The sequence below is a fragment of the Plectropomus leopardus genome, chromosome 4 (genome assembly GCF_026936395.1).
Source record: "Plectropomus leopardus strain MGB_pleo_1.0 chromosome 4, ASM2693639v1, whole genome shotgun sequence".
NCBI classification, from domain to species: domain Eukaryota; kingdom Metazoa; phylum Chordata; class Actinopteri; order Perciformes; family Serranidae; genus Plectropomus; species Plectropomus leopardus.
The window spans coordinates 4,041,114-4,068,311 of record NC_142179.1 but is presented as its reverse complement, the minus strand read 5'-3'; the positions used below and the strand labels follow the sequence as shown (position 1 = coordinate 4,068,311).

The window sequence follows — 27,198 nt, the reverse complement described above, 5'->3', positions numbered from 1 at the left end:
TGTGAGTAGTACTAAAGCGAGCCCTAAGGGTTAATAATGCAGTTTATGCTGTGAAAATTCAAAATGTTGTTGAGCAATAGGGGTAATACCCTTCAGGCTTGTACCCCTGCCCCTTTAAGAGATTATCATGGCAGTTTGATCTGAAGAAAACACCTTGGAAAAGGTAGTTGGAGTTTGGTAAACTGGGTTTTATGATGGGAGAGGGGCGGGCAGCTGGCTCTCATGGTATTTGGGGAGGAACGGTGGGAGGGTGGAGGAGGGGGCATTTCCACTCAACTTGACACAGTATGGATTTTGTTCCCATCCTAATGGAATTGCAGAAATATTTGAGGGGAATCCCATTACGTAGCAATTGGAGTGCTGTAATAATGTACTCACAGTCATTTTCCCACTGCGGTTGGCCTCCTCTCGCTCTGCCAGGGCTTTCAGGAAGTTATCTTTGAGTTCTTTTCCTGCACTTGCCAGTGTCCTGGAAAAGACAACACTCAAACGGTTTGAAATGTTTCTCTTAACCTGAAAAAAAAGTCACATGAAGCCTTAAAGGTTCTTTATGGAAGCTTTTCACACTTTTGCATATCATAGCTGCAGGACACTCTGGCCTATCTCTGCTATAACAGTAACAATTAACTCAACAACCTTCCTTATTGAAGTGGATTGAGTAAAATATTTTTTTCTAATCTAATTTGACACTGTAGAGGAAAGATATTTCCTTTTCCATGTCTCCACGACTTATAGGCACAATATAAATTTCTCTTGTGCTGCATTCATACGCTTTTCACAAGTACTTAAACCTTTGAACCCTAAATCAACAAACAATACTGATTTCTTTCTTTTTTTTTTTTTAAACTTTACTATATATTAATAATAAACAAAAGTACATGTTTAAAGTTATTTTATTGTATTTTTAAAGCTTTCTTTTTCAGTTCATTTTCAGGTTGTTTTTTTCTCTCGATTTTTCCATTTTTTTTGTTTTGTTTTTTGTTTGAAGTTTTTTGTGCTTCAGGAACTTTTTTGTATCTTCTACTTATTTCTTATAATTTGGGGATCATTTCTGCTTAAGCTGCTCATTGCCATCTTTCCATGTTTTTCATAAGAATCAAGCCAATTTGCCTGAGTTTCAGAAGGGTAAAATCTAAGTAAGTAAACAGTATTTGAAATGCATAAAGTGGGGATAACATGCAATCAAAGTCATGAGGAACATTAAAGCCAGCATAGCTCATCAGTACAGAGTACTTCACCAAACCTGCCAAGCTCCCATGACACTCCCGAATACTCCAAATACCTTGTCTTTAACAGAAATGATTAAAAATGTTGATATTAAGTCAATGCTTTTACTCTGAAAAAACAAAAAACTTCACAGATCACGAGGAATGTCACAGCTGCCGTTCCTTATTTCCGTATGCACAGCAATATTTATCATATCAGAGGAGTTTAATGACTTTATATGTGATACTGTGGCAGCTTTTTACACTTAGGTTGGCCTGTTTCCATGGAAACATGGTTTTGGCGCACAGTGATGTGTCCACACCTGAAAAAACATTGGCACTAATATTTGAACAGTTAACACTGCAGTACGAGCAACAGAACTCTGGCTCGCGTCCAGAATTGACTGTGCAAAACATTCATCAGATCGGCAGCGAGTTAACATCCTAAAGGCAGTAAACAGGTCATTGGGAGCCTCTCAGATGTGGTAAAGAATGCACAAGAAGAAGAAAGACGATGAAAAAAATGTAGAAAGGCCAGTCATTAAATCAAATCTACAGTAGTACAGTGACAAAAAACATACTATAGCAATGTTTCTATTGACCTTTAACTATTTAAAATGATAATCTGCGCTGAATTTTTTGGATTTTATTTAATTTTGTCCAGCTGTTAACCATGAATTTATGCTTAAAGTTTGTTTTTTTCTCTTTTTTGCCATAATTCAAATCTGACTTCATTTTTACCTTATTTAAATCACCAATATTCTAATTTAAATTCAAGTAGTTTCATACTTTTACATTTTCAACCTGTTTTCACTGCCAGTTTGTCAAATACTGAAGATTTGTCACGCCCCTTTAGCGTCTGTATGAAACAACCAGCACGTTCTCACTCCAACCTCGCCAAATACATTCGCTCTGTAAGTGCTTTCAGTGTAACTCCAAAAGCCACCTTCCACGTCCAACCAGAATGCTGGACGGCGTAGATGAGAACGCGCTAGGACAAAACGATGATCGGTGGCGTTGTTATTGTGCATCAGCAGATGGCTGGATTGCACTGGCCGTGTCCACATGCAACATGCACGGATGGCATCATTTGAGAATGCGGCTCGATGGAATCTGCCATTCTGTATAACAGGTACAATCACATGATGGAGGGGGCAGAGTAAACTCGCCTTCAGGCCTCTGCTGGAGGCAGTAACAGACCGAAACAGAGTCTGTATAAACAGGGCAGCTGGCAGGACGGGATCTTAGGCAGCACCGCTGTGATGTTTTGACGGCGTGTTAAGGCCGCGACCTGCCGCTGGGAGGTTGAAAAAGCAGCCAGTAGCAGTGAGCGCAAAAGTTCGCAAATGCGAAAAAATTCCGGTCCGGGCGCTCCTTACCCTCCAAGCATTAGACGACATTAGCTGTCACGTAACAGAACAAGTATATGATTGTTATTGTCATGTTAAGCAATTTTTATTGTTTAGAAAGCCTGTATGTATTGTGTCACACAAGAGGCAGACCCTGTTGTTTTACATTTCATGTCTGTCACGCCTCTTTTGTTTCCACAATGCTGGCATGCTGTTCATAATGAAACACTGGAGCGGCTGCCGTCTTTAATTTATGTTGTGAAACAATAACAGTTAGGTTTAGACAACAAATCTATCTGGTTAGGTTTAAAATAGGGTTAGGGTAAGTAACATAAGGCAAAAATGCCACGTGAGAGACGTCATTTCGCGACAACTACACGAAAAATGTACATTCAAACAACACTGACTTGGTTACGAGCAGGACACAAACTGTGGTCTCCTGAGTCAAAGTCAGGTTTTATTTGATCCAACTATCTCCACTACCTCCCACCCTGCACACACTGTCTCGTCCTCTATACTACATCAGCTGCTCTGGATGGGTTTACATTGTTGTGAAAGCCCGGTGCATCTCAGAAACACAATAAAAGCCGCCTTTGGCTTCGGTATGACACGTTGAGGGATAAATGAGAACCAGCTGACTTTTTTTAACTAATGAAGCACCAGTGCATCTGCTGTTATATCTCCTCCTCCTCCTAACACTACAGGTGCATTATGGCAACAACTGACGTACTTGCTTGAGATGGGCATTGATGAGCGGTAAGTGACTTGAGTGCTGGTTATCACCTCTAATTCTTTTATATCAATGCTGATTCAATATCTGAGTTTCAGCACTAAAACCATACTCCTTTCAGTAACTTACTTTTACAAATGAAAACAAAAACTTAATTTTTATAACAAAAGACACCAAAAATGTACAAGAAATCTGAACAGCTGCATGAGAACTTTGTCCAAATACAAAGCAGACTAAAAACTGGAAAAATTATTAACTGAATCCAGAGTTTTGTAATTGTTAATACTTGTTTGCTCTGTACCATAATATTATTGAGGTTCAATACTTAACCTTCAACAGATGCTGTGAAAGGGAAGCAATAACCACAAACTTTCCTGAAAACACCTGCTAGTCTGAGCCAGCAACCCCCATGTCATAAATCTGTTTCTTTCATTCAGAATATTCAAACTGCTTAATCCAGTTCCGTCTGCCTCCACAAAAGAAGACAAGTTCAGTTCTTCTACATTAATGGCTCCCCAAATCCACTTTCCATACCCAAAGCATTTTAAAAAGCCTCAACGGCCACAACAAGCGCGGCCCAACGCCAAAGCCAATGTCTGCTCTTAGCCTAGCTTAACATCACAGTAAAAGAGAACAGGATCTGAATGTTTAAATTCACTAGAATTTGGAGAAGGATTGTAATTTATACTAGTCGTTTGGCCCGAGCCCCATAATGAAAGTCTTAGAGGAATCACACAGTGGTAAAAGTGCACGGACAGCACATATTTGGAGGCAGGAACCTCACTCCATCTTCTGAGTGAGTGAAGGATTGCTGCTGGGTCATGGGGGCCGAGGCCCCAAAGTAAACACAGGTGTTGAGGAGGCAAGTGACTGGGGTTACCCCATCCAGTAGCTAAAGCAACACACACAGTCACGGAGAGTGAATAATACTTCAGCAGAACATATGGACCGCTGCAAGTTTGAGTTTCCCGTCAATTAACAAATTTCTTATCAAGCCTCATTTAGGAGGGATAACAAGAAATTCACTATTAAATGGTGGTTATTAGTGGCTAATGACTAGGTATTAAGCCAACAGTGATCGAGCCATGTGTTCCGAGCGTCTTGTTTTTGGATTGCGGTCAGAGCAGGTGGGCCCTGGCATGAGTAGAAAAGAGGTGAGGACGGGATATGAACACACATCATCTGGATGGTTGTAAAAAGTACTTCTTTCTAAAAGCAACTGTCCTACAGATATAAATTCACTTTTATAGATTTTATGCATTGTTGTGCCAGATAAAAGGTGAAACACTATGAAAACATAAATGTAAATTTAGAAACTTTATGAGTATATTATGTATTTCAAGGTAATTTGAAACCATCCCCACCAAAGAAACAACACCATTGTTTCTTTGTACAAATGCTTTACACAACATATGCTTCCATTTTCCTCACAAGAGTCCTCTCACTGGCATGAGAACAGATAAACAGCATTGCTATTTTTTGTGAAAAAGTTACAGATTTCTTTTTTTTTTTATAAGCAGCAAACATTAATTGGAGAGGCAGAAGAAGCATCACTGCCACAAAGCAACTCAGCAAGATTGCAGCCCGTTCTCATTCCAAACTCATAAAATAGTGCCGCTTTGACAGTGCTTTAAGAGCGTGACACCCAGAGGCACCTTTTGTGTATGCATGAAACGACGCTGGACTGCATCAGATGAGAATGCAGCTGGACAAAACTGGTCACAGTGTTATAGTGTCGGACAGCACCTGCCCTGTGAACCCAAAACAAGCACAGGCAGACTGAGAGCCAACGGGTTCTGAGATTGTACAACCAGTAACTGAATTAGGAATTAATCAGTGTCGCTTGGCTGTCTAGAAACTCCTGTTCACTGTGTTATAAACCGGAGTTTATGTAACTTTTTGTCCATCTCTGTTGGGGGTGAACAGCCATTAGTGCAAAGCAACTACCCTATTATTACATATATGCATATATTATTTGCATATTTATGCATATTTACATATGTATAAACAGAATTACAGTGAAATGTATCAGCCATACCAAAACCCAGCAGCCTTCTTCCTGAAACTGATGTTTTTATCTACTTATTATTAATTCTCTGTAATATCTAAACAATATAACCCTCTAAGACAGGTTCTGGGTTTCATGTTTTTGCATTTCTCTTTTAGCTTTGATGATTTTATTGTGCAGATTTAGGTTATTTATTTACATCAAAGGTCTGGCAGTTCTTGGTGCCTAATGAACATGCAGAGTTTTTGACTTATATTGAAATTGTAAAATGAGACCGAGTTTAAATGGCGAACTGCAGCACAACAGGTTCAAAGTTCACTTTCAGGAATTGATCAGCAGAACCAAAATGACAGTTTTGCTCACAGTTTGCTGAAATTATTTAATTGTTTTAATTCATTATTATTTTTCATTGCTAATAAAATCATTAAATTAATATAGTAATTGATATCCATTTCTTTGGTTTATGTATATATATGTTTTGAGAAAGGGAAAGGTAAAATAATTTTTTTTCATCTCCCTGCTCCTTTTCAGTCATGGAATGTGTATAAGAATGGTTTTGAATGTAAATCTGTTTGTTGTGCATTTACATGAGCAGAGGGGGGGTGTTATTGTTACTCTATCTGTGGTGTTACTCTAATATCCAATGTTTTTGCGGGTCCATGAATGCAGCTCAGCAGGTGTAGTTCTTTTATCTCCTTTGTAGCTAAATGTCACTCCTGAGGTGGATAATTGATCTGCTGAAACATTTACAAATTACAAATAACTCAACAGTGTTTTAATAAGGCTTTTAATTAACTGTCCAGCTCCACTGAGAATATCGCGGCCCGCCATAGTCTTTGTAATTAATGGGAAACACTGGTGGGGCTGGAGGGCGGACGGTCTGTGTGCGCTTTAAAGTTACATTGTTGATTGGAAAAAACAGTGGAATTCAAATTTTATCTTCGTGGGCGGGTCTGAGTTTACCTGCACCTGCCTACACTGCCAAACCTTTTCATATGAAGCCTTCAAGTGGTATGTCCATGTCTTGGTTTTGACTCATGCAGTACTCCAATTTCCAGCATTGTCACATGATCGTTTGGGATCATAGTTTGCTTCTAAAAGGTAAAATCGAAATTTAATTTAGATTTAATTTATCTAAATTAATTGTACACCACTGTGTAAAGCTTGGTCTATTTGTTCCCTCTTGCTTGAACTTTGATGTGTTTGTAAGAGTCTGCTGTTCATGTGTTTCCTTCTGCATGTATTCACATCCATCACCTTCAAATATGTGCTAACCTCGGTGTCATTGACCTACAACAGTGATTCATCTCTTTGCTCAAAGATTCATCCATTATCTGTTTGCACAGCTGAAAGGAGGAACTACACTTATTTCAGGGAATAGTTAAGAAATTCAATATACTGTAGCACATTGCCCCGAGCGCCAACTTGCGTGCAATTTCATCACCCTTGCCAAACAAATTTGATCTGTATCAGGTTGTGTCCTCTTTCACACGTGCGAAACGTTGCTACAGCAAATAATCCCAACATAATTGATGGAATGTCATTAAAAAGTTCTTTGAGGAACGGGGGCAAGCATTCCTTCTTAATTCGTAGCCTTCATTTTGCAAATAAATATTCAGCAACTGGATAAATTGTGTTTTCTGAGACATTTTCATTTCATGACGTTCAACAGATGTCGTGCTTTGAAATAATTTCTTCTTTTATTCTCGAGACAGATTAACAGATTGAAGCTTTCATTAGCCTGCAGCTTTCGGCAGTACGGCAGATGGGAACTTTCAATAATACGGTGATTTCTTAAGAAACAACACATACTGTAGCGGAATATTTTTCCTCAGAGTGCTTGGGAAAATGAATCTTATGGAAAATATTATTTTGGGCCGATGGACGTCAAGGGAAATTCCACACAGCATGACAATTTACTTTATTTTGGGATTTTTCTAAAATCCTCTGTCACCTCTGATTACAATGAGCTGAATGTATCAGTTACACATGTGCTACGCATGATATCCTACCTGAGCTTTCTTTGTGTGTTGTGGCCACCTCGGCTTTTGGGGGTTGAGGAGGTTGCACATTGCGTATTGCCTGCCTGAGAAGTGCATGTTTTTGAAGATTGATCAAAGGAATCATTGTCATGTTTTCTATACCTTATTGAGGCAAAATTAAATGTGCTCTATTTGGGTACATGCAGTGGTGGTGATTGTTTTGAAGTGAAATTTGATGTGTAGATTTTGATAGAGCTAAAGGAAAGCTTTGTAAAAGAATATCCACTCCAATGTAAGTCCTACAATGAAAGAACAAGCTCTCAGCTATGACTGGCTGTCTGTCTTGCACATGTTAACTGTGCGGTTTCTCCCTCATCAGTTTATTAGCTTTCATTGTAATGCAAAGCAACACATATGAAATCATTTAAAAAGTGTTTTTCAACTCATTAGTGAAGAATTTCCTTAGCAAGAAAATTGCAACAGATCTATTTCTTACTTCTGGTTTTATACTGCTGGGACCATTCAGAAATTAGATCTTTTTTTGTCCAAAACTATGGCATCACGTACCAAGATCAATTAGAATGAGGTGGCAATGATGAAACTAAATATTAGAGATCTTGCCCTCCAGATCTTGCCTCAGGGGGAAACCGAAAGACCGCTTAATCCATCGTACACATCCTCCATCTACAGCACTTAGAGGTACAAAGGAGAAGATGACAGTTCGGCCCGGTAGCCTGATGAGAAGATCCATATGATGTGAAAACCACTTCCTCCTCTTCATAAGGGGCACGAGTGGACCAGGTGTAGGTAACAGTAAGACAGGCTCTATCAGTCATGATGAGTGCGAGGATGCAGGATGTGAGAGGTGAAAGTAAAAACATCCTAAGTCAGTAGGCAGGTTTCAAGCTTGACGTGTGGAAAACTCTAAATGTGTAAAAAGACATCCGGGTCAAACGGCAGTTTGTTATTTATTATCTGCTGCACCAGCTGATCTCAACTGGTGTACATGTGGATCTATGTGCTGCATGGTGGGATGTGGTGGCGAGCTTAAGCCTGGCAGGATGTGCGTTTCTGGACAGAGCTTGCAGGGGAGAGCTCCAAAGTTACACACCCGTCCAAAATCACAAAGAGCGAGGAAGGCAATTGGCTTGACAGCACATGTAATAGAGACTGCAAAACCTCGTCGCCCGAGGGCCCTCGCCAGAATAGCAGTCGTGGAGAGTGGCGGGGCTTTGGCTCGCTAAAAATGAGCCTGGGATCAGCTCTGTGAGGCTTCTCATGTCAGTCACATCCACAATCTTATTTTCGCTTAGCATCTGGAGGTTGGATCCGCAGTGAAATATATTCACTGTGCGTGTTCGTGGCACTGGTTTTACTTGGCACAGCAAGTGATAGCTCACTTTTAATATAGAGTAGAGAGCTAGAGAGCGGAGAATTCTTGAGGCGAACTGTAAAAACGCAGCAGCACAATGGACAATGAGCATGGCTGTGGTTTGGACTGTGGGGAGATCGCGGGGAGCCTGATGGAAACCTCGCTGGGCTGCCGTGAGCACGCGAGGTCAGGACATATGCTGACACGGACTTCTGGGCCCGAGCCAGAGCCGGAGCTGAGAGGAAACGGAGGCCTCACGTCTGCTCAGCAGTGCTCCCCTTGTTTGTCTCTGACTTTATATCAAATCAAATCACCTCCTTGCAAAGCCTACAGTGCATGAATGCAGAGTTTTGTTACCTGAAAGAAACATCTCTGACCATCACACAAGCAACGCAAAGTCATGCAAACAGGTCCAGCTTTCAACATTCTGAGAAATTCAAACATTAACGGCTAAAATTCAAAGATTAATAAACTAAAAACTCATGTTTTTTTCAGATTAAATGATCTTTTTCACTTTTTAGATAATACCTAACCATATGTCACTTTTTGCTACAAACATAGATATAAGTTTGGATAAGACTCTGCTTAACAAATCCAGGTATTTAACCAACTTGAAATTGAAGCCGGCTTTATGAACCCAACCCTGCTCTCTGACTATTTGTTGATCCTGACTACCCATCCAGCTTCCCCCAAACCAAACAACCGCACAACTGACTAAGCATCCCATTCATTCAAGTATTGTATTTCACTTATGTCTGATGAGCGCACCAGGTCTTTTGTTTGGTCTTTTTGTGATGTGCTGGCAAAGCCCCCCCTCTTTCACAGCCAAGCTGTCAGGAGGAGCGTGTTGTCCTTAAGAATGAGACAGGGCAACAACGGGGCAACATCTGATTAGCATTCACGGCACTATCTCCACTCCCTTGGTATTTTATTACCACAGGTGCAGGGGCATTCATTGATCAGATGCACGCTACAGGCGAGGTTAGCCCTTAATTGAAAACAGCTCTATTTATACACCTGCAGGCACTAAAGGTCTCCAAGAGAGCACAGGGAGGTTGAAAAGAAGAGAAAGGAAAGGGGGGAAAACACAGAGCAGTGACAGAACAGTGAAAAAAGACATGCCGTGGGAGACATAGGTTAAGGCCTACAGGGAAGGCAAAGTGCATTCCCAAAACAGCATGGCTACCCAATGCCATGAAAGGAGTAATAACAGATAATAACCTATGCTGGAAACCACATTTAAATTATATCAAAGTCAGTTGCAATATTATAAAGTCAAAGTTCTTCTGAAACAGACCTCATTAAACACCCTGTACTGTTCCTTTGGACTCTCATATGTAACTCACTGTGTGGGAATGTGGGAAATACGTATAAAACAACCACAAATCGGATCTTTGTCCTTCAAAGAAGAGTTACAAGAATTGCAGACAAAACTGCTGACAGAGAACCAACACTCAAATTAACCTAATTTCAAAGATCTGGCTGATTTAAAAACGATTCAAATAATGTAGAGAGCTAAAAAAAAAAAAAACATCTACTACCTAAAGCTGTTTCAAATGAAAGAATGTTTACAAGATTTAATTTGTATTTAATTTGTATGTTAAAGAAACAGTGAAGACTAAAGCAAGATATCATTGTATCACAGTCAAAGGTGTTGATTTAACAGCTGTAGTGAGGAAATGAAAACATGTTGAATATATAATAAAATTAAACATGTTTTTAAATACAATATAATGCATGATACATGACAGGTGGGCTGGTTTTGATAGTGTGATTTTGTTTTGTGTTGATGTGTGTGTCTGTTTATTCGGGTTGATTTATTCTTATTTTTGTCCTAATTCTTGTTTGATTAGATCAAAGGTGTCTATGGTGAATATTGGGGCAGAAATTGGGAATATTCATGTTTAACATTAACTTTTTTTAAATATAGAAATGAAAAGAGGAGTAGGATTTGATATGTATTCACTTCCTCCTACTCCTTTTTGGACATTAAATACTTTTGTTTGTTTACTAAATATGCCCAATGGATATTCTGGTGTTGTTTTTGTTACTTATATTTGATTTTGTCCTATTTCATTTTGCATGTTGTAAATAAAGACCTAAATGACTAAATAAAGAGAATAAGCATGAAGATGCAAGGTCTTTAGGGAAGTGCACGTTTTCATTAAAAAGGATTAGCGTTTGTTAAAACGATGCAGACAAAAAAATGTATTTTTATTCTTACCTTTTTTAAGTTTGGACAGATTTTTTTTTTTTTTTTGCTAACCTAAGAACAACTACTTTGTTTACCATACAGCTGCCAGTCTCTGTGGCCACACTCAGAACACTGTTGTGATTGTGCTCAGCCACTCTGCAGGTGGTACATTGCATCCTGGCGCTCGTGTTTTCACAATGTGACCATAACAGGAGGTCAGGAGGTCAGTTTGGTGGAAGTCCAATCAGAAAAACCACAGAGGAAAGAGCAATCTGCATTTAGACAGCGAGAGGGGACGCAGCTCAAACTTGCCACTTCTGATGGAAAAAGTCTGCAAATGCTGTGCAGGTTTTTTTTCTGTCCTGTAAGGGGATTTTGCAGGATGTCAGATTTTCAAGTGTGGGAAAGCAATGAAAGCTGTTAATTAGTTCAAAGTCATATATGTTAAAAAAAAGTACAAAAAAAACATGACAGTTTATAGTCGCCTACACTGAAGCTATAATCCAAACAGCAGGTAGGGCTGGGCGACATGGAAGAAAGACTTATCACGATCATTTTTTTCTTATCAGTCAATATCGATATATATCACAATATACATCAAATCGCTATTTCTGTCAAGCTTAAAGGTTCCCTTTGACTCCTAAGTGAGATATGAAGATATCATAACCAGTGATGCACGATAATGATTATTTCAACTGATACCGATAAACCGATAATTTCCAGCTTCTTGTGGTCGATAAGATACAGATTACCTATAATTTCTTTTTGTTTGTTTTTTATTACCTAAGGGTATGAAAGGCTGAGATAAGGTGAGTACATATGAATTTAATTTGTGCATTTTCATTAAAAAAATGAATTTCAGACAAAAAGCTTGAAAATCACTTTTTAAAGAAAGTCAAGTCATTTTCAAGAGCAAAATCAATTTCATTTTTAGATTTTGTTTTTTTCCCCTGTTATCTTCTTATGTCAACCTGAATTGTACAAAAACAATGCTGAAAATAATATTCTGTTTGAGGTCTAGTGGAACGATAGAGAGGAACATTCCCGAAAATGTCAGGAAGCAGCACAGCTACAGAACAGTCCCTAAGTAACGGCTCTGCTGTGATCTCTGCACATTTACATGTTGTTCTGCTTGTTGTTGGAAGGAATCAAACATCAGATATCAGTTTATTCTTTCAGCATAACCGAGCTGGAAACTCACTACACCTGAACTCAAACCGCATCCAGCGGCATCATGTCCCCCACACCCACACCCACACACACACACACACAGCAGAAGGAAGGAGGGGGGAGACGGCGGCCGCTTACACCGGTGTTCAGCGGTTACTGTGAGCAGCGGTTACTGTCGGAGACACCGGCAGAGAATGAGAGTGAGTGGACATTCGGAGACACTGGAGGAGACACCGGCGGACAATGAGAGCGGAGCGGACATGGCTGGAATGCGTTCTATCAACATTCTATCAACTACATCTCATATTTCAATCGAGGAAAAGTTATATCGTGATAGATATCGTTATCGTTTTATCGCCCAGCCCTAACAGCAGGAGAAATGTACTGAAATACTTTACCCTCACTTCCCTCTATGACAGCCTCAATGACCTCAATGACAGCAGCATCACATTATTATTTAACCCTTTGAAACCTGGTAGGACATCAGTTTTGTGGCTGCATTCAGGTACTTTTACATGCATTTAAATCTTTAAACCTAAGCAAACGTATTTGACTTCTTTTGAAAACATGACTAAAAGGCAATGAGCAACTTGGTAGACGTACCACAAATTGCGAGAAATAATGAAAAGGGGACAAGAAAATCCCTGAAAATAAAATAGACATACAGACATATAACTAGAAAAAATTATCCTTGTTGTTTGTTTTATAATTTCATTAATTTGCTTATTCTCACATTTTTTATTAATTGTCTCTTGTCTTTGTTTCCATTTAGCTGCATTTGACTTATTCCAATCTTGTAATTGCACTTTTTTTGTTTGTATGCCTACTTTGTCAACTTAGCATTGAAAGGTGCTGTATAAAAAAAACTTTATTTAGATTATTATTATTATTATTATTATTATTATTATTATTATTATTATTATTATTATTATTTTGTAGGTTTTTTAAACCCTTTTTTCTTTTGCTAATTTTCAGATAATTCCATGGTAACTTGTAACTTCTCCGCATGTTTTAAAAAACATCAAGAGAAGTTTCTTAGGATTCACAGTATTTTTAAAAATTTCCCGTTAACATGCTATAATCAATCATTTGTCTAGAACAGGATCAAATTTAATGTAAAGTGTTTTCCTTTTGAAAGAACATAAACCCTAGCTGCTGGTTAATGACCTTGGAGAGGATTCAAAAACCACTAGCTGCTGTCCAGCCAGCTCTGAACAACACACTGTAAAACTGTTGTGAGTGATGTCTTTCCCAGCAATGTCCGATTATTAACGGAGCATTTTCACCCGTCAACTGCAGATCGCTGATGAAAAACAAGCTACTCTATAATTGATAATGGCAAAAATCCCATACAAGTGAGCCAAAAGGGGCTATTTTCAGACTGTTTTGTATTTGAACCAAATATTTCATTTCATGTCTCCCTGTTATTATAATGACCTGGGCAGATGGAAAACAACTAAACCGGGCACAAAACATCTCCTCTTGTTGTTTCAAAGTGATGTTTTTTGGAACGTGGTTCCTATCAAATTCAATATAAAAAGGCAGAACGGAAACAAATCTGCTCCCTTATTACACTTGTAGTGTTGACATCCATTAAACACATGAGCATGGTTAATATAAAGTTACAACGGTTTTGCTAAATCCAGTCCAAATGTGGCTTTGTAATGGTTTCAGAAAAAAATTAAAGGAACATTCAGCTGAAAATGTGTTATTTGAATATCGAATATTCTTCAGTACACTTGAAAGGCGGCTCTGAAAGCGGACCTGAAAACTCATGACCCTTAGCTGAGTCCTGCCCTCAAACAGAAACCGACCAATCATAGCGCAGCATCAGCCAGCTTAAACGCCGGGTCCAACAGCTTTATGACACAGACATTCATGCAATCGTTTCAGAATTTCTTCATTTCAAGGAGATATACAGTACATTAAACATTACATCCTAGATAAAATGTCTAAGTTAGCACTTCTCTGTGATGCAGGCTAGGATACTGAAGGTAAACTCAATGTATACATATACTGCTTTTTGCTTTTTAATGATTGAGGAGACGACAGCTGACTTTGGTTTTTTTTATGTTTTGTTTTTTCTTTTAAATGCATGTGTGTCTTTTTGAATAATTCAACGTCCCCTCTCTAAACTCAAAGGTTTTTGTGGATCTATGAACGTAGCACAGAAGGAGCTCTCTGAGTTTCTAGAAACCTCAGCAACAGTTTTTTACTCACATGTGGATAACTGATCTGTCGATCATTCAGAAATGATCAGATCAGATCAGATTGTTATATGAGAGGAAAAGCTGTGACAAGTAAATGCAGACTTTTAGACCCTACAGAAAAAAGTAGTGAAGTTTCAATCCCCCTGACGTGTTGATGCTCCATCTGTGCCCAGAGTATGCTCTGTACACCAAGAGACGCAACGCATACCCGAACTGTATGCATATTTCAACAGTGCTCCTAATAAAGAGTCCAGCTCCAAAAATAGAAAATCTATTTATGGAAATGAATATGTGGAAAAACATTTGACCCAATGAAGACAGAAAAGACACAATATATTAAAAAATAAATTAATAAATACATTTACTTTAAAAAAACTGTAAATTGACAGTGAAAGTTGTCCTGAAATAAGGCACTTACAAGTAGTAATAACACAAAACCTGGCCAATAAATGAATATGAATTAACATGAATATAAATTGGACTTAAAAAGATAAAAGCTGTGGACAAATGTCAAAATAAAGGAATCAGATTAAAGTACCCAATGACTGTCATTTAACTTAACCATATGGTGTCTCTCTTATGTATGTGCAGTGCCTTCTTTTTTTAAAAATATTTATTTATTTATTTGGTTTGTATGCTTGTGTATTGAAAAAATCTGAATAAAATGGTTTTTTTTTTAAAAAGAAAAGGTTTTATGAATACGTAGATGCTTAATTTTACGGTTGTTGTAAATCCAAACTGACAGACACAAAAAAAGCAGCCTACAAACTTTTCACAGCCATATTTCAAACCTATTCCTTTAAAATCACTTTAACTTAAAGTTGTCAATGTGGAGTCTCTGATAACATCGCCAGGACCCCTTACGACCAGCCTCTGAACCAGTCTCTTCGTGGATGTAGATCTTGGAGCCGGAACAGACCACTGTGTATATAACATCCCCATGTTCCCGTACAACATTTCCCTGGGTCCTGTTGGGACAAGATAAAAGGCTTTGTGGCCTAATATCACTGTAACTGCAGGTGTGGAGGCTCCCATTTCACCAGTGTCACTGATGTTCACAGACGTTTGGGGGAGGAAGGGAGGGGGGGACAACTGCGAGACATCTGCACGTTTGGATAAGCATCTGAGGGTTCAATCAAATTCAACACCTAGCAGGTAAATGTTTGGATACATCCAAAACCTTGTGTGTGTGTGTGTGTATGTGTGGAGTCTGTTCTGGCTCGTCATCAAAGGAGATACCACAACCACACGGCTTTATCAAGCCTGAGAACAATATCTGTGTGATCATTTTCCACAGGGGAGCGGGGGGGCAGTTTATAGGGGACTCCAGTTTGTAGTTTTGTCGTTCCGCTTGTTTACGTTAACCAGTTTTATTTGAATTCAGACAGATGGGCAGGCCGTGTTCAAATAGGAGCCTTGTTCATATAGGACACAGACTTGATGGATTACTCTCATTTATGGTGTCTTTTGTAAAAATGCAATCATAAAGGATAATATCAGCTGCTCAAACCACTACCACAACCGGATACAGCTATAAAAGATTCAGATTTTACGACCTGTCATGCCTTGATTAGCAGACCAGAACTTGAGCCAAAAAAAGCATTTTACATTTTCCTCGAGATACCACTGCTGCCGATCAATGCAGGACGACAGAAACATGTCTCTAAAATACAAAGATGTTGTGAACTGTATTGTATATATTAAAAATTTAGCTCACTCCTCGATAGAGCTGGTTCATTGTGATGCTTGAAGTCACAAGATTGCTGACAGGCCATTGTAGGACGTAAACAGCAGTCTACATTAGTCAACAAGCAATTTTTCTATTAGCAATCTCAGACCCATCAGCTATCGATCTGATGACAATTTTGCTTCTAGGGCTAAGTGTTGCTTCTCTTTTGTTCTCCACATCGACTGTTTACCTCCATGCAACCAAAGGCTGCTCAAATTCATTGTCCGTAACCGCTTGTCTCAAGGATGGTGGGGGCTGGAGCCTATCCCAGCTAACATTGGGCAAGAGGCAGCGTGCACCCTGGACGGGTCGCCAGCCGATCGCAGGGCTGACACATAGAGACTGACAAACATTCATAATTTCGAGTCACCGACCTACATGTCTTTGGAATGTGGGAGGAAGCGGGAGAGCATTCGGAGAAAACCTACACTGACACGGGAAGAACATGCAAACTCTGCACAACCTTGCCCCAACCCAGGTTCGAACCTGTTGCTGCGGGGCAACAACGCTAACCACTACACCACCGTGCCGCCCCTACTCAAACATGACTGGTCAACACTACTCGAACTATAACTATACTATATACTATATACTATACTATATACTACAACAAATGAAAACCAGAATGCTTCTGTGTCAACGCCTTGTTCCACTGACAACAGATTGTGCATTTATATGCAGATATCCATTAGCTGAACAACAACAAAAAAAAAAAAGATTGCCAGCTTTCTGATAATCAATTAATCTTTTTTTCTTTTTTTGTCCCCTCTTTAATTTCAGAGTTTTTTGCAGTTTTTTCCCCTCAGCAGCAGTTTGTGAGTTGTTTGGTGGATAATAATTCATCAGTCGATCCATTCATAACTGATCTGATCCGATCAGATCAATGGATGAAAGGAGCAGCTGCTGTGAATGAGTGCAAACTCTTAGAATAAACAGTTAAGTTACACTTTCATGGTGCACCCATAGCTCACCTGCTAGAGCGCGTGCCCCGTGTACAAAAGCTATGTCCGTGCTGCAGCAGCCGTTGGTTTGATTCTGGCTTTGACCCTTTTCTGCTTGTAATCTCCTCTCTCTCCATGTCACCTATGGGAAATGTCCTATAAACTATAATATTTTAAGAATTTCTTTCAGGTAATTTCTTGTTTTTTTTAGGCTTTTTGGCACATTTCCAGGTGATTTTCTTGTGCTCAGGTCATTTCCTCTTTTGTTGCTCATTACTTTCTTCCCATGTTTTTGAAATAAATAAAAAAAACAGTTTGCATAGGTTTTAAAGGGTTAAAAATATAATTTGATAGTATTTTCCATCTTTGCTGAGTAAAAGTTTTGTGTGAAAGGAATTTAAAGCCGGTTCCATACAGACGCCTGTCCCAAATATAAGCCTGATGAGGTCAATGATTTAAGCAAAGTTTTACAGTCAAGTTTTTAAAAAGTTGTGGATAATTAAAAGCTGCACTTTCATCATATATTTTCACATAAATACTGCCTGAGATATTAGATCTGGTCTGGAAGTGAAAGTGGCTCAGGCGTCACAGCACTTGTACAGAAACGGATGCACGGAGAGCTCCCAGCCTCCACCACAACAAACTAAGGAGAAGATATATGATCACTCTTCTTATACATTATTCTTTCACACTGAATGAGAAGTGAATACAATGAACCACAGAACACACACAGAGGCAGAGACCTGGAGAGGAACTCTTCTCCTCCTCGCCACACTAACTGACTGACTCCAAAATCCGCTGACCACATTCAGACTTCAAAACAGCCAGATGCAATCTTCACAATTTAACAAAACCTCCTGGTATTCTAGCATTTGAGCGGTGGTTGGTGTGAATTTGTCTCCCCTGTTAGTCATGCGGACAACAGCTCAGTGAGCATGGTGGGTCGGGTGAGAATTTAACTCACATTGGTCGGCTCCTGCTGTACAAAGTGTTGCTCTTCGCAGCCTCTGCAGCCTGTGTAGCCTGTGCAGCTGCCTTCTTCTCCTCAAATTCCTCCCTGCTCAGGACTGTGCCCTTGTGGCCGTGCTCCACCAGCTTGCGGGCCAACTCCCTGCTCTGCGAGAGAAAAGAAAAGGAGAGGAGTCAGGCGGGGAGAGGGGAAACGGCCTGCAGTCAGGGCTGGAGATTGTCAGATCTTGTCAGACTTGACTTTTGGCACGGTGAGCCGTGAATACTCTGATCTATTTTTTCACTGCTCTTCTTGGACACCACTTCAGGAGAGCTATTTTTTATTACTATTAAATGTCAGAAAGTAGTGAAAAATGCCTAATACAATTTCCCTAAGCTCAGGGTGACGTCCTTTTGCTTGTTCCGTCTGCCAAACAGCCCCCAACCTACCAATATTCAATTTACAGTGATATAAAACAGAGAACAGCAGCATATCCGCACATTTTAGAGGCTGGAACCAGACAATATTCGGCCCATTTACTTGACAAATGATTTAAACAATTAATTTAATTTCCAGCTGTGATCATGACACCAAAACCAGGTGTTTTTTAGCAAGGCATTGGTAGCATTTCCAACAGCATTTGCAATAGTATCTGTCTGCGGCAACTGTGCCCCCTAAAACAGGTGTTTTATAGTCAGACATCAGCAGCATTTCCAACAATTGTGACACCAAAATAGAGTGTGTTTTTAGAAAATATTGGTGGCGTTTCCAGTGACCATTGTTGTACCAAAGCGGGGTATTTTTTAGCAAGACTGGCTACATTTCCAGCAATGACTGTGCAACCATAACCAAGAATATTTTTAGTGAGACATTGGCGGCATTTCTAGCGACGATCATGCACCAAAACTGGGTTATGTTTCCAAGACATTGGCAGTATTTCCAAGTATATTTGTGCCACCATAACCAAGTAATTTATAGCGAGACACTGGCTGCAATCCTTGCAAAGATTTTCCATCAAAACCGACCGATTTTTGCAAGACACTGGCGACATTACCGGCACCTGTCGTGACAACAAAACCAGGCACCTTTTAGCAAAACATTGGTGGCATTTCCAGTGGCCATTGTAATACCAAAACAGGGTATTTTTTTAGCAAGACATTGGCTACATTTCCGGTAACAACTGTGCAAGACATCAGCATCACTGACAGTCATGTTTTTTGCCACCATCGAGTATGTTTTAGCCAGACATTGGTGACATTTCCAGCAGAGTTTGTGCAACAAAAACTGGCTCTCTCTAGCAAGACAGATTTCAAACAGTAATTACGCTACCAAATCTGGTTGTTTTTAACAAGACATCAGCAGCATTTTACAGCTGTGTTTGTGCCACCAAAAACTGGAATTTTTAACAAGACTTCAACCAAATTCCAAGCAACAAGTTTTACCAAAATTGGGTGTTTTTTTAGTGAGACATCTACTTTCCAACAGTGATTATGACACGAAAATCTTGTATTTTTGAGATGTCAGCTGCATTTCCAGCAAAGATTGTGCCACCGAAGCTGGGTATCTTTTAGTACAAATTAGTGTCATTTCCAGCAGAAGTGTGTTTTTAAGCGTGACATCAACAGCCATTTTTTGTGCCTAAATCAAACCACATGTTAACCACAGAACTGTTAAAACACTTGAGACACTTAAAGTTTTAACATACCCCAAACATAACATACAAATGTTACATGCCAGGATGCCAAAATTTATTCTGACAATTGGGTTAACTTCTGATAAATGAAATTTGAAACTTTGGCAGCCAGTGAAATTTAGGGTTTTCACACCAGTCTGGCCTTTAGTTTTAATTTGTTATTTAAATTCCCTTCCCAAAATTTGGAAATGGTATAGATTCAAGAAGGTTCATTGTCATTCAAAAACATGAGACAAACATGAAAGGGAACATAACTAAGTATGTAGGTCCCCGTAAAAGCAGTATCTTTGGAAACTTACTCCTGTTTTAGTATTTTTAATCTGCTTCCACTTGGTACTTTCACTCAAATGTTGTCTGTACCGTGGTGTTAAATCCATAACTTATTTTTGTCATTTTGTATGTAGTCTGAAACATGCCTCTTTTGAGAATGAGACCCCATGTCTCAGTGAGATTACCTGTACAAAAAACGGTTAAATAAAATAAATAAAAATGAAATAAGATTTTAAAATTTAAAACTAATAGAAGCAACAAATAAATACAAAGAAATAAACAATAAAATAAAAGACTAAGCAATGATGAAAACAAAAAAAATTTAACAGCATAAATTATTATTAATAAATTCAAGTATAAATATTCAAGTGTTATTGCATATAAAAGAGTGTGTAGTTTGTGGCTGTTATTGCAGAAGAAAGTTAAGTAAAAAGTGAAATAGAGTTAAATATTTTAGGTTTAGTGTGATTTTGTGGCTACAAACAGGTCCATTCCTCTCTAAGTGTGTGTGCGTGTGTCAGTGCCTCTGCAGGGATTGTTAGCTACATTATTCCAATCACCGTGTGCGGACCTGCCGTCATTAAAGCCAAGCCATAAAGTCATCATCTGAAAACCAAATCTTGCTGTCAAATCCTGTGGCTTGTCAGATCAAAGCTCCGGCCACATGTCCTCCTACCCAAAATCCCAGCAGCCGGGGCTGTGTCCGCACCCGAGAGGAAAAGTTATATTTTCCTCCGACTTTGATGTGGCTCACCAGAAATGAGTCTCAGACATTTGCCGGTCCTAAAATTGGCCTGAAAATCATTGTCTTCATTTTCAAGGCTCATTGAATAAGTCTATTTGAATGAGCTGCTTCTTTCGGTTGACACACCACGACCTCTAATACACACAAATATCTATCCTGGCAAACTGACCTTGTAATATAACACTCTTCACTGTTCTGAGTTCTTAGCCATAGTGTGACAAGTCCTGAATAAGAAGGAAATTTATAATTAGCTGATTTATCAGAAGTTGAGCCTTATCAGCAGGACTGCACAGGTTAGATGACCTGGGCTGACTGTGGTGTCACAACACAGGGGTGAGTGAGTTTGATAGTGATTGACTGCAGCTGATTATCAGGTCAGATATGAGCTGTTCTCCTCTCTGTGTGGACACAGGTGTTCAAACAAAGCGGCCCACTCCAGCCGCTCAGCATATCATTAGCAAGTGTGCCATCTGCTGGGCGAGAGCAGGAAGGTCCATTTCTGAGGAGCAGGTACAATTCAAGCACATGTAGAACTGTTTGTGTACCAGTTAAGAGAAGTTTTAATACAGGACTCCACATTTAAGTAAGGTTAGAGCACAGCACACTTGCCTTATGTTTTTAATAAGAGGGTGGATCTATAAAAAAATCATAAAGTCAAATCATAATCATAGATATTTTTTCACATACACCACCTCCTTTTTAACCCTTTGAAACCTGGATTGACATCACTTCGCTTGCTTGTGTTTAGACACCTTCATAAGTATTTAACTCTCAAATTTGAGAAAATTGGTTTGCTTTCTTTGAAAAACATAGAATAAAAGGCAATGAGAAATGTACAAAAATCTCCCTTTATAATTATCATGATAATACATTTAAAATGATTTTTTACAGAATTCTTATGATTTTAAGATCCCCCCCCCCCGCAGTTGCAAAGAGCAGCGTGACAAGAAATGCCCTGCTAACTGTAATAAATTAATAGGGGTAAAAATCACCAGTTTCATCATGATGCGATAGAATATCAATACTTTGGACAACAATACTATATTTGCTGATATCACAAAGTCTACCATGATACGATTTCGATTCAATTTTGGGAGCTGCGATTGATATGAGCTGATATTATTTCATTCATTTAACACAGTCGGTTACAGGAGAAGCTGCCACCCCTTTCTTTGCTTTTGGCCAGAAAAGATAAAAACAATATGTATGTAACTGGAAATAATTAAAACTGGTTCATTCTGTTTGGAAACACTTTCTGGAAAAAAATGTTTTCATTGTAAATCACACCATGATCTTTCTTCCTAAACCTTCAGGGCTGTCTGACATGAGGACAAACTTTTCCCAAATCAATAATAACTATCAAGGATCATAGACAAAGCAACTGTCTTTTGTAGGTCACATTTCCCCACATGCTAATGTTAGTAGCATAAGCCGATGGCATGTTACATTGCAGAAATTAGCTTAGCGGCTAGCGGACTTTCCTCTACTCTATGACTTAAACACTTTACTATTATTTATGCTTTCACTCACTCACCGCTAATTTAAGTCCCTGCATCTCCTAACAGAACTGCGCGGATGGCTTTCAGTCTTATATGCACGTTTTTTCAGTCAACATTGCTGAAACAGAGCAGCTAACGAAACGTTAGCAAGAAGTCAGTGACGCGACCCGGAAGGTACACTTCCTGTTTCCTCAGTACGGCTTTTGTTTACATATCACGTGCGCCTTCTCTTGACTCGTAGTTTCTCCTAAAACAAAACATTTACACACTCATGATTTATTCCGGAGTAAATAATAGTAATATTTCCTCATCATCTTTCTCTCAGCTGCTCACCATCATCTGCCGGACGCTGTGTGACGTGACACAGACTTTCAAAATAAGGGCGCGCTGGAAAGCGGATGATCTGGATTTTTACACTTTACATCCATGTTACGTGATCGTTGCTCATTTAATCGATTTATCTATGCAGATCGATGGATCGTTACATCCTTGTAAATTGATGGATTTTGATTTTTTTTTAATCAAGGGAAAATGCCCAGACAACTACATATTTATAATAATTACAATTATACATTTTAATTATCTTTTATTCATTCGTTCAGTAGCGGTAACAGGGGTCTGGAGACTATCCCAGGTGAGATAAGACCAGAGGCAGGGTACACCAGGTTACCATACTATCGCAGGGCTTAATTATTTTAGAGAATTTCTATGATATGACTTTTAAGCATTTTTTTTAATTTCCCGTTATGTCATTATTGTTATTATTATTGTTATTTATCATTATTGTTATTATTATTAGGAGTAGTAGTAGTAATATATTATTTATTTATTTTGTTAATGAATGGGGGAGGGGGTGTTTTTGTGGATTGTCTGGCTTTTTTCAGGTGATTTTCTGATACTTTTTATTTTGTTATTATTATAAAATTCAATGACTGGGTGAGGTATGATAAAAATAAATATATTTATATACCGGTATATAATATATGTATTTTCAAATGAGGGTTGGTGATAGCTGCTTGATAAGGCCAAAGTTTAAACCCCTATCACCACACTAGATAATCACTGCCACCTAGCGTCCGACCAAACGCACTACACCAAACAAAACTTGACAAAGCCAGCTTTACTGCCACTATAAATATACTCCTTTATAACAGCAAGAGTTAATGTGCGCTAATAACAACTGCCAAGAAAACAACTGCAATTTTAAACTGAAAAAAAGACTCAATTTAAGCTTATTTGCCACCGAATAGGTCATTTCGTGTATCAGGACGACCACACGCCAGATTCCATTCATTTTTTTGCCAAGTGTATTATATTCTTCACCGGCAAGAGAGGCATAGCTCGAAAATGTCTATAAAATCCACTAAACAATCTTAAAAATATGATTTTTAATACGGCATGTTTAATTTAGTAAACGGCGAATACATTTATTACAAGTCAACGTTAAAAATCGTGTTTCGTACTTCCTACCGTCCTCACAACGCTGCGGTCTCGACAGCAACAAATCCGAACAAAATGATGTGTCATTATCAATAACAACGAGATGGAGAATTTTGTTACAAGCCGAATTACAAACGAAAACTAGTTGATTTTGAAAAGACTACAGTTATTTTTAATAAGTTTCTCTGTTACATTATATTTAACGATTAACTTAAACTGACAGTTTAGTGAACGCGGTTCTGAAGTCGTGTGCAAAACAGACAAGTACGGAACTGGGGAAGAGTTAGCTAACGCTACAGGGCTAAAGTCAGTAGTTGGTACCAAAATGACTCACGTTTAAGTAAAACAAGTCCATTGGCGTGACTTTGGAGTCGAGATAATCTTCGTAGAGTTTAAACTGTGTCACTGAATCGTGGAAACGAGCGGTGGTGAGCTCCATCTTAACGCTTTCTCTGTTGTAAAAGATTGCTACCATAGCAACCGCCATATAAAGTTTGGCGGCTCATTACAGGAAGCGGAAGACAACACGGCTCACGCCCCCCAAACACAGCAAAACACAAGCACGTAAAATAAATAATTGAATAAATAAATAAATAAATAAATAAATAAATAAATAAATAAATAAATAAAATCATACAAGACACGTGAGCAAAAAAAAAACAAACAAAAAAACAACAATATTCAAACTTCTCGTATCACTCTGCGTCAAAATTCGCTTTTCAAAATCAAGCTTTAAAAACGTATGCATTAATATTATTTTCTACTTTCACAGATTTAATTTTCAGTCCTAATCATAAACATCAAATATTCATTTATTTTCAGGAAAAAAAAGAATGAAGAATAATGAATATAAAATGAATTATTTTCAATATACCACATGCTATGTTTGTTTTTGATTGTTTGTTCTTATCACAGCCTGGTATATGTCAGTGATTAGCTGCAACATTTACTTTTATTTATTCATTTATTTATTTATTTATTTATTGTGAGGCGTCAACTACTCATTCATGCCACCCTGCACACCAAATACACAAAGTCAGAATCAGGCTATAAAAAGTATTATAGATTATTATTATTTTCTACTTTAACAGATTTTGTTTCTCACCACCATCAGTCCTAATCATAAATATAAAAAATATTTGTTTATTTTCAGAATTTTAACCCTTCAAATGCCAGGTTTTTGTCACTATTTTCATTGTAATGATAATGTAATGAAAATGGTAAAATAAAGAGGAAAAAACAACGACAAAATAAATCATACTTGATATATGATATACAATATGGTATTTTTTTATTTAATAAAAAATGTAAATGTATCATCTTAGCATCACTACTTTTATCATTACGGCATACAAAACATACTGATATAATTTCTTTTACCAAATATATAATGGACTAACATTAGAAATATGGAATTAAAAACGGTGAATATTTATCCTCTTTTTTATTTCATAGAAAATGTAAATTTATCATGTTAGCATCATTCATTGTAATACAAAAAGCCAGCTCAGCCATTAAACATTGTTTTAGACGGTAAAAAAATCATACTTGTGGATATTTTTGTCACTGTAAAATTAATGGGTAACATTAAATGTTTCATTTAACAACAATGAATGATCAGAAGTTCATTTATATCTTAGCAAATAGTCAATTTTAGTTTGATTAGCTTAGCTTCATTACCTTTACCACTGAAGGTCAGATCAACCATTTGGTAGAGCATGTTTTTAAATATTATTTGACAATTATGAGATTTTTATTTTTGTATAAAGTTACATAAATTTACTCATTAAGACCTCTGAAAGTATAAGATGTCGAATAAATACGCCTGCCTTTGAAAATCCCTCCACACAGAGCCCTCATGCCTCATGATTTTTTTTTTTTCTGTTTAAAGACACAGCGACATCTAGTGGATATTTTTAGCATAACAAAGCTAAACCGAATGGCAGAGATGGCTCAATCAGGTTGAGTTAAATTCGACACATTTTTCATTAAGATGTAGTGACGCAAAATATGCACCACCAAACCACTGAGCAGGCTTTAAAGGGATATGAACTCTATACTGAGCCTAAATCTGGAATAATGTACGAGATGACAGAGTTATTAAGTCCCATGATGTCAGTCCCTAAATCTTGGCAAATCTACACTATTTGGCACCTCTACTGACTGTAAAATACAGAATAAATGTTCAGTGGGAATGTCCTCGGCTCCATTAACAAAAATACTGTGACTCTTGGCTGTCATTATCATCTTTTACTATCATTTTGTTTAATTTTCTCATACAGCATGACTTTTAATGGCTCTGCACTGACGTCCATGGAAAGTGAGGTAATGATTTAAAATTTTCTTATGAGCGTGCCTTCATGCAACGGCCATGTAAGTTATGGCCGACCTGAGCGCAAGCAGGCAGACAAGTAAGACAAAGGGAGGCAGCTGGCAGGCGAGTGAGCAGGGATGGCGAGGGAACCTGCTCCTTCAAGATCGGCTTCAAATGAAGACTGTCACGCAAGCTGCATCACATTTCTGAGGTCACTAAGTGTTTTCTTACCTAGAAATAAAGACCTGCTTCATTATTTAACAGCAGCATAAATAATAAATGCACAACTTGTTCTTATCCTGTGTAGAACAAGCTTTTTCATGGCGATTTGTCTCTTTCCTTCTCTGACTCATGTTACCTGATTTTCTAATGATTTCATGAAATAATTTCAGTCATATTTAAGGTCTTCTTTATGCAGCACTTTTGCAAATTATACTTATTAGAATTATAGAGTTTTTTTCTCTTAATCCTTGACAGAATGACAAATATATAGGCAGCATTGAGAGTAGTTAACAAAAGGTTGTGATTTCAATAACTAGCTTTGTTTTTCACAGCTGTTTGAGAGCCCTTAGTGAATCTCTTAACTTCATTATAAGTGAACTATTGCCTTACAAAGAGACATTTCATGGTAGTGATTTCAGTAGCTTGCTCATTTATGAGCAAACCAATTCTCATGTGTTTGTGACATCCTGTCGCAACTTTCACAGCTGTTACTTAACGGGAAAAATGTCCTCATAAATTCCCTTAACATTAATATCACTGACTTAATGCCTTCAAAGTGCACATTTCAAGGTCCTGATTTCACTACCTTTCACTACCATTCTCAAATATATTGACGTCAAAGCACTTCTTACATGTATGTAACATCCTATCACAATTTTCACAGCTGTTAGTTTTTGGAAAAGAGCCCTCAGAAAATCCCTTTGCATCATTATCAGTGAAGAGTTGCCTTAAATATGCACAGTTAAAGGTTATGATTTCAGTAGCTCGCTCATTTATGAACATATTGACATCCAACTACTTCTCATGTGTCTGTGACATCCTGTCACAACTGTCACAGTTGTTAGTTAAAAAAAAGCCCTTAGTGAAATTTAGCATCACTATCAGTCACCTATTGACTTCAGCACATTTCAAGGTTGTGATTTCGGTACCTTAGTGAATCTCTTAGCATTGTTATCAGTGACCTAATACCTTAAAAACACACATTTCAAGGTTGTGATTTCGGTACCTTAGTGAATCTCTTAGCATTGTTATCAGTGACCTAATACCTTAAAAACACACATTTCAAGGTTGTGATTTCAGAAGCTTTCTCATTTATGAACATGTTGACATCAAACAACTTCTCATGTGTCTGTGACATCTTATCACGACTTTCACAGGTGTTTTGTGGAAAAGAGA

The 27,198-nt window shown here is 38.2% G+C and overlaps 1 protein-coding gene across 3 annotated transcripts in view; it reads right to left on the bottom strand.

Annotated features, from left to right (window-relative positions):
* Positions 1-24,008, bottom strand: part of cfap299 (cilia and flagella associated protein 299) — a 115,016-nt gene extending 91,008 nt beyond the window's left edge. Inside the window, exons 1-3 of one of the 3 annotated variants that reach the window (XM_088076344.1) lie at positions 23,821-24,008; positions 17,855-18,006; positions 379-469 (exon numbers count right to left, since the gene is read on the bottom strand). In XM_088076344.1, coding sequence (XP_087932470.1) covers positions 379-469; positions 17,855-18,006; positions 23,821-23,973 — 396 coding nt within the window. In that variant the 5' untranslated portion in view covers positions 23,974-24,008. Of the gene's footprint in view, positions 1-378; positions 470-17,854; positions 18,007-22,379; positions 22,456-23,820 lie in introns of those variants that run through there. The other 2 variants (XM_042487771.2, XM_088076345.1) reach the window with 2 other exon arrangements.
* Between the last annotated feature and the right edge of the window lie 3,190 nt (positions 24,009-27,198).